Source organism: Micromys minutus (genome assembly GCF_963924665.1).
Source record: "Micromys minutus genome assembly, chromosome: 28".
Taxonomy (NCBI): domain Eukaryota; kingdom Metazoa; phylum Chordata; class Mammalia; order Rodentia; family Muridae; genus Micromys; species Micromys minutus.
In genome coordinates this window covers 33,671,191-33,686,747 of record NC_137963.1, presented here as the reverse complement: position 1 = coordinate 33,686,747, position 15,557 = coordinate 33,671,191, and the positions used below count along the sequence as shown (strand labels likewise).

The 15,557-nt window shown below is 41.6% G+C and overlaps 1 protein-coding gene across 1 annotated transcript in view; it reads left to right on the top strand.

Annotated features, from left to right (window-relative positions):
* The window catches only part of PLPPR1 (phospholipid phosphatase related 1), a gene marked incomplete at both ends in the record, with an annotated part of 126,966 nt that extends 113,185 nt beyond the window's left edge, over positions 1–13,781 (top strand). Inside the window, 4 exons of the mRNA XM_080940208.1 lie at positions 3,355–3,605; positions 6,489–6,665; positions 9,767–9,898; positions 13,749–13,781. Of these exons, the coding sequence (XP_080796334.1) occupies positions 3,355–3,605; positions 6,489–6,665; positions 9,767–9,898; positions 13,749–13,781 (593 nt within the window). The remainder of the gene's footprint in view (positions 1–3,354; positions 3,606–6,488; positions 6,666–9,766; positions 9,899–13,748) is intronic.
* Positions 13,782–15,557: the final 1,776 nt, after the last annotated feature.

Below are 15,557 nucleotides of genomic sequence, written 5' to 3'. Positions count from 1 at the left end.
CCTGACCTCCACCAAACACATCCCTTCCCTTCCTCTCTTATCCTTTTATAAAACACAACACCTACCACCACTGAGGATTTATAAGCAGATAATGGTTGATTGGTTGGTAGGAAAGGGAAAGACATTTTCTTCAATGGTATATAGTTACTAGTAGGTGTCCATGATCCTGTAAGGAAACCTTCTGTGCTTTGTAAACAGCTTTGATGATAAAGTCAAGGGATCATACACAAAAAAGTCATAAAAGTAAAAGGGAGATTAGCAGATGAGAGGAGGGGAATAAACGGGAGGAGGAGGGCATCGAGAGAGACCAATGAGAGCAAATTCGATCAAAATACATTATCTACATTAAGAAACTGTCATTCTGAGCCCTTCATTATATATCATTATACATAGTGTCTATGTGCTAATAGAAAGTTTTAAAATATGTACCTACATTTTCAAAGTTATGGTCTCCCTGAAATAATTTTAGGAATCAAACATAAATAGACATCCTTCAAACATCTCCTTAATATCATACCTTTCAATAGAAGAGGCCATTCAGTGAATTTCACCAGACTCTAAGAAAAAAAATATACAATGTCTAGCTTCAGAGAATTGTAAAACTAATCTCAAGAAGTACAAGGTTGACTAACAAAGGAATAGCTAGGATCTTTTACAAGAACACAGTGTGCTCTGGCATTTCCTATACGTTACTATAGGTTTTACAGCCCTTTGTTAGCATGGAATGTGCCCAGAGGGTGGGCTCTCTCAGATGGGCAGTGCCCTTCAGATCTGGCTTGAACTCGCCAGAATGCTATGGGGAGAGTGGATGCAGGTAAGCCAGCAGGAGAAACAGATTTGAGCAAACAGAGGATGGAGAAGCATTGCAAAGCACAGCAGCCGGCCAGCGTGTGCAGAGCCCACCATCCCAGAATCACTGTGGTCACGGAGCTGGCTCTCCCCACACTGATCCTACAAGTCCAGGAACTCTCCTACTCCCAGAACCTACCATTGTTCTCTCTGAAGGCATGCCTGACTACTAAAATGCCAGAGGAAAATGTCTTTTTTCTATTTTCAAGTCATAAATAACCCTTGTTTCCAGGGAAAGATTGTCTAGACAGACTTATTACCCCTTGAACAAGCCACAGACTGGTTCTTAAGAACCTTACTTGAAGACCAAAAGAAAAAAAAAAAAATTCAACCACTCAGACTTCTATAGCCTGGGGATGAATCCTGCCAGGCATGATCAATGGATGCCTGCTCTCGCAGGTCAGAGCCCCTAAGTGTGAGTTGCCTGCAGCTAATAAAGATGCCAGTTCTCATTGTGATAAAGAATGTTCTTGCAAAGCCTCGGAAAGGAAAATTATAGCAATAAATACATATCAAAATGAGACTGGAAAGAGTCATAGAATGACTAAGTACTATATAATCTCATTCATGTATGGAATCCAAACTCGGGCTTCAGCAAAGCTGAATGAACACAGAGAACAGGATGGAGAGAGGTCGTTTAATGAGTACTAAAGATTTAGGTAGCTATGGGGATAGGGTAAGTATCAACATCTTAAGAATTTATTCAGTTTTATAGTGTGTTTGCCCATATGCCTGTATATACATGCATGCAGTACTCTGGAGATCAGAAGAAGGCATCAGATCCCCTGGAACTAGAGTTCCAGATAGTTATGAGCCACCATGTGTTCTGGGAACTGAATCCATATCCTCTGCAAGAGCCACAAGTGCTCTAACCCACTGTGCCTTCTCTCCACCCAATGCCTATCAGTATTGACAATGTGCTATAGCTTTAGAATGCTAGGAAAGAGGAGTTGGATTATCTTCACCACAAATGACAAATGTTTGAGGAAACATATATAAATGATGCTTTGATAACTTCAGTCACGATACAAATGATTTAAATATACAACATCTTCTGCATGTGTAAAAATATCACATGGTACCTCACAAGTATGTATGATTTTTATGGTTTTACATGTCAGCTAAATATTGTTTTCAACAAAAAAAAATCCCTGTTTATTGATGGTCAAGCTTGTTGAGGCTAAAGCTGTGGAATTTGTCAGAGAGCTGGTTGAAAATCTAGAGGTGACATGCCCAGGCTTCCCAGCTAAATAACAAAACACACACATATGCACATACATGCATGCATACATGCAATGCACATATACATGTGCACATATACACATATGCACATACACTCACACACACACACACTCACACACACACACACAAACACATGCTGGCACATGAACCTCAAAAGATGACCCTGGAACGGTGGACTTGCTACATTTTCTCAAAGGGAGATGTGAAGACATGCTTGCATCTGTGATCTCAGGACCATTGAGTCAGAGCCAGTGGAACAATGGACTAAGGTGAGTGCTGGAAAGGAGACAACTCCTCAGTGCAGAAAAGAAGGAGGAATATGTCTACCCTGGAACTTTCCAGACACTTGGAGCTTTGCCTGGTTAGCATCTGCTTTGTTCCATAACTTGGTGAGGACAAAGGTTTGCATTGTTTCACGCCGTGGTGTTTGTGGCAGCTTGCTGTAGCAGCAGTGAGAAATTCATGCCACTAGTAACAGTTGGCTGGAATCTCCTTTCTACTTCTTCCTTTACTATTCCCTTCATCAAGGGGAGGGCCTCTAAAATTCTCATTCATTCTCACTTACAATGGTGTTATAGATAACAGCTTATTTGCATTTCTAAATAAAAACAGGATGAGAACATTTTCTATAGAGAGAGGAGACACTTAAGGCACTATGAGGCTAGGGATGTAGCTCAATTGGTCAGCATGTCTAGCATGCACAAAAGTCCAAGTTCCATTTCTACCGCTGCACAAAACAGCTACAGTGACATACTCCAAGAATGCCAGTACTTAGGAGGTGATAGCAGGAAGGTCAGAAGTTGTAGGATCAGCCTGGGCTACATAGGGAGTTTGAGACCACACTGGGCTACATGAAATCCTGTCTCAAAAGCAAAGCAAAGTCAGATTCATGCTGGGTATTTCATACATCTCCCATGCCATCTTCCCAAACTTCCCCACTTCTAATTCTCAACCAAGGACACTGAGGTTCAAACAAGTGCTACGACTGATTCTGGGAGTTGGCCCCCAAGGCTGAAGCACCAAACTTCCAGCTCCTTCCACCGAGACGAGGGAGGTTGCTGTTGACGTTCTCAAGCAAACAGTAAAATGCTAAGATTGGGAAGAGTCACTAGGGAGGCAGGCTTCCTTCTCGGTGAAGGGGCAACTGACTCTTAGAATCCTTTTGAAGGTGTCATCATGAACTCCCCGACCTCTTCTCTGGGGCAGACACCTACTGCACTTTCTGCATGCCACCACTCTGACTTCTCCCAAATCTCCTTATAGGGGTCTTTGCATTTGGACTCTTTGCTACTGACATTTTCGTAAACGCCGGGCAAGTGGTCACTGGTCACCTAACACCATACTTCCTGACAGTGTGCCAGCCAAACTACACGAGTACAGACTGCCGGGCACACCAGCAGTTCATCGACAACGGCAACATCTGCACTGGGGACCTGGAAGTGATAGAAAAGGCTCGGAGGTCCTTTCCCTCCAAGCACGCCGCTCTGAGCATTTATTCCGCCTTATATGCCACGGTGAGTGTAAGTCTTTCTGTCTCCCCAAGCCGAGGATTCGCTGAGCTTTGTCTCTCACCCGTCCCACCACCATGTGTCATCCCTGTTAAATCAGATAAAGCATCTTTCTCTCACATCACATCACACTGTGGATACAATAAGCCCCGCCCTGACCCATTCCTAATCCTAACCGTTCAGAAGACCTAGTTTTCGAAGAACTTTGATAATTTTCCACTGATACCCTCCTGGTTTGCAGGTGGGGATACGAAGGCCTCAAGAACACCTAAGAATTCAGTCAGAGCTGTGGCCGAGCTCCTGGCACTTTGTCTGGATTCTCTGACTATTCTGCCGCAGTTTGGGTTGGTTTCAGAACAACGTCCCTTGCTCATGCCTGCCTATAGCTTTTCAAGTGTGAACCTGGATGTGCAGTTAAGCTCACAGTGTGCAGATCAGGATTAAACCTTTGTCGCCTGTGATTCCTGCAACATGCGTTATCACTTTGTTAGACGTTGGGTATTCCCGGAAGAATCTAAGATCCCGAACTTCACTCCTCCCGTTGCTCTGCTAGGTCACAACGCCCTGTTTGCTTGTTTGTTTTGCTCTCATCTGAGGAAGAACAATGATGTCTTCCTGTTTTCTTACATAACAAGCATCCATGTTTGAAACGGCTTATTTTTCTCTGATTTATACTTTTAAAAGCAGAACTCAGAAGGACAACTCTGAACACATACGAGCTAATGCCACAGGTTGTACATTTGCCATTTACAGTGTACATTTCACCAGAGCAAGTGGCCATTGGTCAGAAGGACTCCTAAGAAAGACAGAGCTTTGGGGTACCCTCACCTTACTCCTCAGCCCTATCTGCAGGGCAAGCATCCCGTTCTCCTCCACTGTTGGGGAGACACATTCTGCCGCCTGGTTAGACTTTGTTTTGTTTTGTTTTGTTTTTTTCTTTACAAAACAAAGAGGGAACATAGGCCAAGAATCCTTGGGGGCATTTACTGTGTTTTCTGGCTTTCAGAATATTGATTGGTTCCTAAATTTTCTGGGGTGATAATTTATGTAAAGGTACGTGCTTTTGCCTCCCTCCTGTTTTGTTTTGTTTTTTATCAGGTTCAAGTCACTACTATGTGACATCGATTGTGATGATGCCATTATAAAAATAGACTGGTACCGAGAACCAGTGTGTCATCATCAGATGAAACCTGAGCACCGGCAGCCGCAGAAAGAATTCACCATGCTGGTATCATCCAAGGATTCAGACATCATCCTGTTCAAAGCAGGACTCACACCCAGTTAGATAAACCCCAATTACATGTCGACTGAATAAATGTTTTCTGTTAGGAGCTAAATTATGCTTTCAGGATTACTCAATACTATGGACATGCTAATTGCCAAGGCTTCATTGCAAGATGCAGAGAGGTGCTGAAACATTATACAGCGTTCATAAATATCTGAAATTATTATGTGACAAATACAGAAAAAAACTTTAATGAAAACATTATTCAGCAGTTACTTCTTAGATACCATTTAATATTGTGAAGAATATCAACTAATGGTCTGTGTTCTTAATGGTTGATGTTTTACAGAAATGACTTATAAAATAAAAACATACCTAGAAAACATTATAGAAGAACAAAACATCCAATTGGACATATGTATTTGCATTCAACATTTTAAGTAACAATTCCCACACTGTCTGAATATCACAGTATTCTACGATCTATGTGACTTTGATCTACCAGAGTTTTTTACATCACCTGCTACAAAAAATGAAGAAGCATCTGTATCCCACTAGGATTCATGCTAGAGTTAAAACATCTTCCTAGAAATTAATTTCCCAATGTAATATTGCCAGATGCATCTATGTGAATGGATTCATATTTGTGGCATCAAATATTCTATAGGTTATAATCTTAAATATCAGCCTTTAACGGTATTAAGGTTACTGAGCTCATATCGAATCAGAAATAATGAGTTAAGTTTGTACTCATAGAGCCAACATAGGAGGTTGAGACAGAAGGATTGAAGCACATTTGAGGCCAGACTGGGCTATGAAGAAGTCCATTGGAAAGGGAAAGGGAAATGGTGGGCCACCAGTGCCCTCTAGTGTTGTTTTGTAGCAATTACCAAAAGTGTTGTAATTTGCCAGAAGCATGTTTTCTTAATTGTGGGCATTCTGGATACATTTGATAAAAACAGCCCACATTTCTAGTATCAGACAGTGCGACGGCTTTTATTGTGTTTGGATCCTTCACCCTTTTATATATTGTGATATGTGGGAATTTTAGGGCCTTAAACACTTTGAACTAGACAAAAGGATAGCAGAGAAATGTAGCAGACCACTCTTGTCCCTAACATGAAAATCAGCTACCGGCAGAGTAGTGACCCATGGTCATGATTGGACCATTCAGATTAGGCCCATCAGCCAGTCGGTGAACAGCTGTATGTACTGGCCCCCGAGTGTGCAGACACCACCAGTAGTGTGGGACACAGCAAAAAGATGTGAAACCTCTCCCACACTCTTCCGCCACAAAGGCATCCAAAGAGCTTTCCCTTGTATCTAAGAATGTTATATGAGTTTTACAATATCGCCACATGATTTTCTGGTTCTTTACATAAAAATTGCATGTCCAGCCGTTGTTCTTTAGGTTTTCCTTCTGACAACTGAGTTTCTGTTCATAAACTCATGACCATTCAAAAGTCACTAACAAACTTACATTCATTGTCATTGCTGCACTGTTTCCTGTTTCACTAACTAGCTTAAGGAAGTTGTCCAACGAGATGTAGTTGCTAAAGTTCCCTTTCTCAAAGTCCCCGTTTCCGACCTGGGATGTGTGTGCAGCCTGTGGATGCTCCGGTCCAAGGACGGCCTGGGACTCACTGGCCTCTCTCCCACTGCAGATGTACATCACAAGCACAATCAAGACAAAGAGCAGCCGACTGGCCAAGCCGGTGCTGTGCTTGGGGACTCTCTGTACAGCCTTTCTGACGGGCCTCAACCGGGTCTCAGAGTACCGGAACCACTGTTCAGACGTGATTGCCGGCTTCATCCTGGGCACCGCAGTGGCCCTGTTTTTGGTAGGTCAGCCTTCTTCCTTCTACTTCTTCCATTTTACATCCTCTGTGTGAAGTTATGGCTCACCGACTTTCCTAGATTCCAGTCTAAGTCATTCCTCGTGCCCCTGACTTCTGAGCAGCAATTCTCCAAAGAGTATTCTTTTGTACAAGAAGAGAGTCAGAGCCCCTTTACTCTGAGAAATGTGAATGGCCATGCTTCTTGGAAGAGTCAAGGAGAATACTGTCCCCAAGAAAGATGGCTATGCTCTGGTTCCAGCTCTCAGACTGTTCACGAAGTCAGATAGCATGGAATACCTTCATGTGAGTGTTCCAGAATTTACACTCGGTATTTGTGGGTCGGGAACTGTGGGTTTCCGGGTAAAGCACAGAGGATGGAGGTCACTAGTGAGTCAGACTCCCTCGTGCAAAAGAGGAGGTCTGGGACCCAGGAACTGTCTTAGTGCACATGTACCCTCTCGGACCTCGGATAACCGCGCAGCTAATCAGTCACCTTTCTGCGCGCACCTCTGTCTGAACACGCCTCTTGACATCTTATCTCATCTAAGTAGCTTCTATAGTTGACACCCTTGAAGTCTTTTGGCAAGCACAACTGCCTCCAGATATCCCCAGCTCTGATGACATTTTAGTTCTTCAAATAGATGGAGACTTGTCTATGTGTTCATGTGGAAAATCCCAAAATCTGACTTGAACTGAAAAAAGAAAAATGAATCTGCACTCTTTCTTTTTCCAGTTCCATTGAAGGATGGTAGGGATATGGTAGGACACGCTTGTCCAATTTGATGACCTGTTGTCTCTCTTAATTTTTCTTTTTCCCTTCACCTCAAGCAACTATTGGGGTTTGAAGTTTTTGTCTACATATATGTACATTTCATGTACATAAATTACATAGTATGTAGTATCTGACATTTTACTTCTGTCACAGTTTATATTTGCAGACCTGTTCATGTGTAAGCCACAACAATAATTTCTGTCTTTTTATTGCTCTGTAATATTCCATGGACTAGGCATACCAGAGAGTATGAAGTTTCATTCTTTGCTTGTTTATTTTGACACCAGGCATATAAATTTCCATACCTTGCATAAAATAAAGCCACTATCAATTATAAGACCCTCCTCAAGGAGAAGAGGTCACCAAAATCTCAAAGGACCTGCCACCCATCTGATTCTGTTCTTTATAGACCAAGCCCTTTAAGACCAGCACCATGCATTCACTCATGTTACATTCATATATTACTGTTACTTAAGTCTTTTTGTCCTTTCTGCTCTCAATACACAAATATACACATATGACTGCCCCAGCCTCCAGGTCAGCTAACCAGCTGCTTTTCCTGAAAGTGCTCACACATTCCTATAGAACACTCTGTGAAACTATCCTCACTCAGTGCTCCCTCCATCAAACCCCAGCTCTCTTTTCCTAATCAAAGAAGATGAGAGGCTGAGGTGTAAATTCTCTGGGTAAAGACACAAAGCACATGCTGAAATGACCCCATGCCATTAGAAAGACTACCCAGGAAACATTTTTTGAAAGAAAACAAGAATTATAGATGACTTCAAGAGAATAGAGCAGTCTCCTAGGAACATCACTGGTACATAGAAAAAGATGGGCTATAAGACAAGTCACTCTTGACATCTAAGTTCACTAAAGTGCACTATTGCTTGCTAAGAAGAAATGGCAGTGGGGATGTCCTCATAGCTGCGTGGGTCTTTGAGAGATTGTGAAAGCCTGTGGGTGGCTGCAGTGCTTTAAGATTCTATTTTTCTCTTTGTAATTTTTCTGTCTTCTTTTTTATCCCTTGGTTATTTTTTGCTTTGTTATTGCTTCCAGTGACGTGACAGTTATGGTCAATTTTGCTTTCATCCAATTTGGCTTGTACTTGAAAAATCCAGATCTGCCATTGAGTTGTTGTCCACTCACTTGCACACACATATCCATAGCTCAGAGACACGCATCAAGCTGGGAACAGAAAGGAGAAGGAAGTTAGAGAGAGGGGAAGTAACCAAATGTGGAGACGAGACAGAGAGAAAAGCAAAAGCCAGGAATGGCAGCACCTATTCACCTCCAACACTGCTGCACACATCTGTGTTTCCCATGAGAATGAGCACAGGAAAAGAGGAGTGGAAATGCGGGCTGAGCAATGACTGTGTGCCTTTCAATACAATTAGCTCCAATTTTGAGTTCCTAGGCCACCCCTAGCATTAATCTACTTTTACTGTCCAATAAATTGAGCCTCAAAATTTATAACTTGGTAAATAATCACCCAACCACCATGAACTTTAACTCCAAGGCTCAAACACCTTCCCAGCCTACCATGTCCTAGGTAGTCAAAGTTTTAAGCAGAGATAGAATGTAAAGTGGAGATGGACGTGGTTAAAAATGTTTGTGTAGATGTTCTGTGTGGTTTGGAAAATTAGCAGAAAAGTTCAACACTAGACATAGAAACAAAGATGTGGAATAACAAAGGGAATCATGAAAAGAGGCAGGAAATGCATGATGGGCAGAGAAGATGCTAAAAACTATGACTCTGGTAGGAAATAAGAAAAGGAAAGTAGACAGACATTTATAGCAATTGATTTAAGCAAAAAAAACAATAAGGACATATTTGACTATAATCATTTTAGGCAGATGTTAAACATCAGTCACTATGGGCTGAGTACTTGTGTTTGGCACTTAAAAGAAAAAATATATAGTGGTGGGATTTTGAAGAATTTAAACTTCCCCTGACCAAGCCAAAGTATCTCACTTCTTAACACTGGAAATTGTTGGCTTGATTAACAAAAATGAGGCACAACGCCAGGACACTGCCAGACACACAGCAGCCTTCGGCACATTTGCTGGATTACAAGGGGACTTACATGTCTCGTACTGCCATAAGTCTATAAGGTAAGTTGACACTCCCACTTGACAACTGAGGAGTTGAACCCTATGGTGTGTCCCCAGCCACCTGGTAAATTTCCCTCACAGTACCTGCAGTGTGCGCAGCATTCCAAGGAAATATGTCACTTTGATGATGATATTCAAGGACAGCTGTCTGTCACTCTCAGAGATGATCAGGGACTGCCTGCTGGAGTCTGACCTAATCTCTCTTCCCCTCATCCTGCAGGGAATGTGTGTGGTTCATAACTTTAAAGGAACTCAAGGCTCTCCTTCCAAACCCAAACCTGAGGATCCCCGTGGAGTTCCCTTGATGGCTTTCCCCAGGATAGAGAGCCCGCTGGAAACCTTAAGTGCACAGGTATAGTAAAGTCACTTTAGCAAGTGAACTCATGAGGAAGTGCTGTGTGTTGTTCAAATTAAACCCAAGCAGCTTTGGGGAACTCTGTTCTCTGATGTACAGTCAACATTCAGTGAATTTGAGCTATTCCTGTGGAAAGCCAGTTTGACTAACAACCAAGTTGTTTCTTGTGAAGTTCCATTTTCCTTGGTGTCATGGGAAGTGAAAAGGGGGGGGGGGGCTTCCAAACATCCAGGGATATGAAAGCACAAAGTTCACAATTTCCTAATGTAGTAGAGCATAATGTTTGCATGGAGCTTGCACAAAAATTCATATATACCTTCATCTGCATTTTGCCTACAATGCCTAAGACAATGCAAACACTAAGAAAACATTTGTTAAACACCATTGTTGAGGGAAACAATGTTGTACACATCCAGTCTCCTAGATACTTCTCATCTATGATTGCACAAACGCATGGTTGCAGAACCCATAGATAATGGAAGGGCAACTTGATTTGGAAGAACAAAGATTCTGTTCTATCCAGTGACTAGTTACTCAAGCTAGAGGTACAGAATGTGGTCTGACAATGGTCACAAATCTAACACAACAATATTTTTTGATTCTACCACAAGCCCTTCATCCATGCACGGGGTAAAAACAATAATTGGGTACAGCTCTAGCTTTGCAGAACTTTAATGGCTCAGAACAGTGGGAATAAAGCTGTCACAATGTGCTGTGCCAAATGAAGTTCACCAGAGGAGTACACATCAAGAGAAATTCCTACTCTGAAAAGACAAAGTCACGGAAAAGGCTGTTAAAGAGGCACATGACACTTGGAACTTCTGTCTAGGATTGTGCCAGGAGCGTCAAAAGATATTCTTATTTAAATAACTACCATATAGGGTGGACATTTATCAGTGCCCATCTCTCTGATAAGAATGAAAATATTGAAGTCAGCACTATTGAACTACTCACCCGCCCTACCTGGCTAGAGGGTGGGAAGGTAAAGAAGAGTCAGTACAGTTAAAGAGAACAATGGCACCGGGTGTGTACTGACTCCACATACAACATGCAGACAAGCAAGCATACACAGAACAGAAAAGTGATGCATCTTAGAAGAACTATTTGCTTAGTTGCACAGACATGTAAGTCTGTGTGTACTTAGTTCCTCTCACTATTTCTAGTCTGAGAATGACATCTTCCATCTGCCTACACCAGTCAGAGCTTAGCCAATGTCTATGGCTTTCTATCGTCTCCTCCGAGACTTTTTGTAGTTGGCTAGGACAACAGATTTCTAGGACATACTCTAAAAGTTTTGTACTGAAAAGTGAAGAACCAAATGCTTTCAGATGTGGTTTTTCTCCATAGAGATGAAGGATGCTTGAGTATCTACACCGAGAATAGCAATGAGGTTATCTATAAATGCATTGGGAACTACAGGTTGTATCTGAACTTCTTCCAAGCCTGATGTTCTCTGTGTGTTGATGTATGAGCTCTCCTTGTCTAAATCGGGCCCTTCTACGTCCCTCATGTAATTGCCTTACAGTTAGATAGTGTTGTTTCTTATTTATGCTCCTCATAAAACTGAGAAACTTTAAGGATCTCGGTTCTATGGTCTATATCATATGTGACATGTTTTCTGACATTTACTAAGTGTAACACAAATATTGGCTGGATCAACGTGAGCCAGAGTCAAACTCTCAAGTAGATCCTTTAGCCAAAAGTCAGTCAATCTCAAATCGAACCAGAGACATTGTTCCCACCATCACTATTTCTAGGACAAATACAGACTTGAGAGAACCAATGAGCAGAACTTCTACAGGTGAGTCAGAACATGGTTACAGGAAACAGTGGGACATACTGGCCATGGGGCATAGTCCAAACCAATGGTGGACAACTGGAAAAAGCACATATTGCTTTTACTAGAAAACATTTTCACAGAGATAGAGGATAATACCCTTTCCTCATTGTTCAAGAAGGAGCAATCATTGAGAGGCCTTTCCTCTTGAGTTCAAAATACTCCTACCACTGACATTACTGTGTTTTGGAAACCAAGATATGCTTAAGTACCATTCCAAAGACTGTTTAATCAAAATTAGACACAGACCCATTGAACCCTGTGTGTCCTACTATAGCACAAGCCTCTTATTTCATTCGAGCAAACTTCCTTTTAAAAAATCTGCCTCTCTCAGGCTTGAACAGGAAGATATGCTGCAGAAGTTGTTTGTTAAAGCTGAACTACTCTTCCAACAAGTGTCTAGCATGTTCTCTCTGAGTAAGAGGCTCCCATGCAGTACCCAGGGCCAGAGTATACAGTAGAAACAGATGCTCTGTGTTTGGGAGAATGAAGCCATTTTCCCAAGGAGGAACTATAGAGGTTTTAGAGACAAGAACTGCCCCTGGAGCACATACTTGCACACGTGAAATCTTCCTGTTGTTCAGAAGCTCAAAAGAACAGCTTTCTGTGGCCAGAAGCCAGGCGTCTCCTTTCTCTCCTCCTAGAACTTTCTTTTCCCTTTGTCTCACAGAGTTCTCCTCCTTAAAAATATTAATCCATGTTTCATATTTGCATTCTGTGATTCCTATTCTTATTGCTGATTAAGACAGGACACTATACAAAGGAATTAAAAAGCAAATTACTGTAGAAAATTCAAACTGAAGAGATCAAGTTTTCCAGCCATCAGTGTATGGGCCTATAGAGTTACTAAATGGTTTCCAAAGGACCATCCTTTATCTGCCCACCTTCTGTAATTGAAAGCTCATATTCATTCTAACAAAGAATTAAATTAGAAATGAAGCAAGGATGCTTTCTATCAACAGCTTCTGCGTAGGGCACCAAAGTACTTATCACCAAGTACCTGGTGAACTGAGTTCCTGGGCTCACATGGTAGAAGAAACCCATCTCCTACAAGCTATACTTCTTCCTTTCACATCCATGTAGTAACAACTCATATCCATAGGGACACACACACACATAGAAACACACAATTTAATTGTCTTTTAAGTGACATGGTCTTGCTATGTTGCCCAGGCTGGAGTGCGAGATCCCACTACTGATCAGCACGGGAGTTTTGACCTGGGCCGGTTCGCCCCTCCTTAGGCAACCTTGTGGTCCCCCGCTCCCGGGAGGTCACCATATTGATGCCGAACCTAATGCAGACACACGATCGGCATAGCACACTATAGCCCAGAACTCCTGGACTCAAGTGATCCTCCTGTCTCAGCCTCCGGAGTAGCTGGGACTACAGGCATGCGCCACCGCGCCTGGCCCAATTTAATTTTAAAATATGGAGGGAAAGACATTTTAATGGCTCTGAGTCATGTAGACCACATTCCTATAAGTTACCTAAAATCAAACGAAAACCACTATATCCGCTGGAAAATAATAACTTTAGTCTCACAGAACTCTTAAAGAATAAGTCATTGAGGAAAACTTGGTCAGTAGTTAGTATTTTAAACATTTCAAAGATATGGATTCTCTTTGGGATACATAATACTTATGTGAAAACGGTAAGTAAAAGTTTACATGAAGAATTGGTCCTACCTCAGTTGGAAATGCGGAATGAAGCAGTGACAGGAGTTGAAGGGCCTTGGAAAAATACATGAAGGGGGAAGCAGAGTTTGGTGGATTTTGTTGGGGGGCATGTTATTCTTTTTTTGAGAGGGGACATGAATTTGTGGGGAACAAGGAAGGGGAGGATCTGGGAAGAATTTGGGAGAAGGGAAAATATGATCCAAATACGCTGTATGAAAACTTTAAAGTACAGTTAGAAAAAGAGACGGACCAGTGAGGTTTGGTCTAGAAGATATTTCAGGAATGGGTGATAGTAAGGCCCAGCTCTGAGATTATGTATCCCTTGCTCCACAGAATCACTCAGCCTCCATGACGGAAGTCACCTGAGATGAATGAAGACATTGCAGCTGTTTGGGGTTTGTTTGGTTTGGGTTTTCTTTTTTCAGCAACCGTCCAGTTTAATACTTCAAAACACACAGTTACCCAAGTCAAACTGTGAAGACAAGTATTACATTTATCTAGTTAGAGGCTAACGTTTTGTACATTTTTTGTATGAAGAAGTGATGTAGCTTGCCCTGATTTTTTTTTTGTCAGCTTTAATATATTTATGCCAGATTTTTAAAATCAACAAAATTTTCCTCTTGTTCAAGTGTGCATTGAAGAATCACATTTATCTAATGGTTGATGTTGTTTTGTGATATTTGTACACAAATTTTTCTCGGTTTTATAGACACAAATAAAGTGAATGACCCACTTTAAACCTTTATTACTGCAGTTGCTGCCTCCTCCAGAAGTTCTGAATTGTAATGAAAGCTAAACTTTTGGGTTACAGGAAGGTCCATGGTGTTTATTTGTAAGTCTCAAAATCAATCTTGGAAAAACAAATGTTAGAAGAGAACATTGCGTTCTTTTCTGTTAATAGTTGACTGCATTCCAAGTTAAAACAACACGGACATACTAGAGAAGAGTCCTAGTTGCCTAACTATTGGCACAGAAGCCTATATTTGGGAGGAGTGTGGTTTGCTTATATGATGTTTTCTTAGGTAATAGCCTCGCCCACCAATGGAGCATAAGGTCGGTCTGGAATTCTGACCTTGGGCAGGTGACACCATAGCCTCCTATCCAAGAGAGCAGCTAGCACCAGCCTTTCCTGTCAACTCAACAGTTTTGTATATCGTATTGTATGGACTTTTTATGAAAAAGAATATTTTACAGTTTGCACAGTATTATTTTACAGAAAGGCTATCAGAGCATCTACATGTAGAGCCCAGAGCAACAGCTTCACTATGGGGCTTTTAACCGTTCTTAGATTTTTAACTGCATCCCATTTTCTGTTCTAGCATGATGATAGTGTGTCCCTCCTTTGGGAGGAGTTCCCTGTGTCTATCAAGATGTTTCCTTGACTCACCGTGTCAGCTCTTCTTAGCTTTTTTTGTACTTTTTGTTTTCTAAAGAGAAGAAAAAAAAAGTTATCACAAAATGTATTCTGGCTCATGTCTTTTGTTTGCCTTCACACTCAGCGGTGTCTGGAGAACCATGGGGTGTTGGTGCTTTTCCATCCATGTGTGGAGTGATTAAATCAACCCATTCAGTAGGGGCATCACTGGGAGGTTATTCAGAAAGTAAGCAGAGGGAAGCAGGGAGCGGAGGATGGCTATACACAAGTATGCATGCATCTGCAATAGAATAAGATGAAAGAATTCCTTCATTTATTAAGATATTCAAATCAAATGTATTTTCTGAATTCCTAGTGTGAAACCTTAGTCTTCAATCTGCCCTGAAATTTCCAAGTTTTCAATAAACAATTAGTCTTCTTTCTTTTAAACTTTTCATGGTTGTTTTACATGTTAAATTCTTAATCCACAAACCCTCCACACAATAAGCTAACATCTAATGGACAAAGATACAAACTGCCCTTCTATATGAGATAAAAGACCTATAGGAACTCTTAACAATATTCATATCTACCTATCGCCAATTAAGTCTACCTGGATCTAGATCCTCCTTCTCCAGCTCCATCTTGCCTCTTCCCCACCCCACCCCTACAATCTCTGCTCCTCTTCTGTTTTTCTACCTTTTCTCCGCCTACCTCTCCACTGTCCAATCATGTATCACCTTAACATCAATCCACATGTCACCTTTTCTGTTTTCTTAAACAAACAA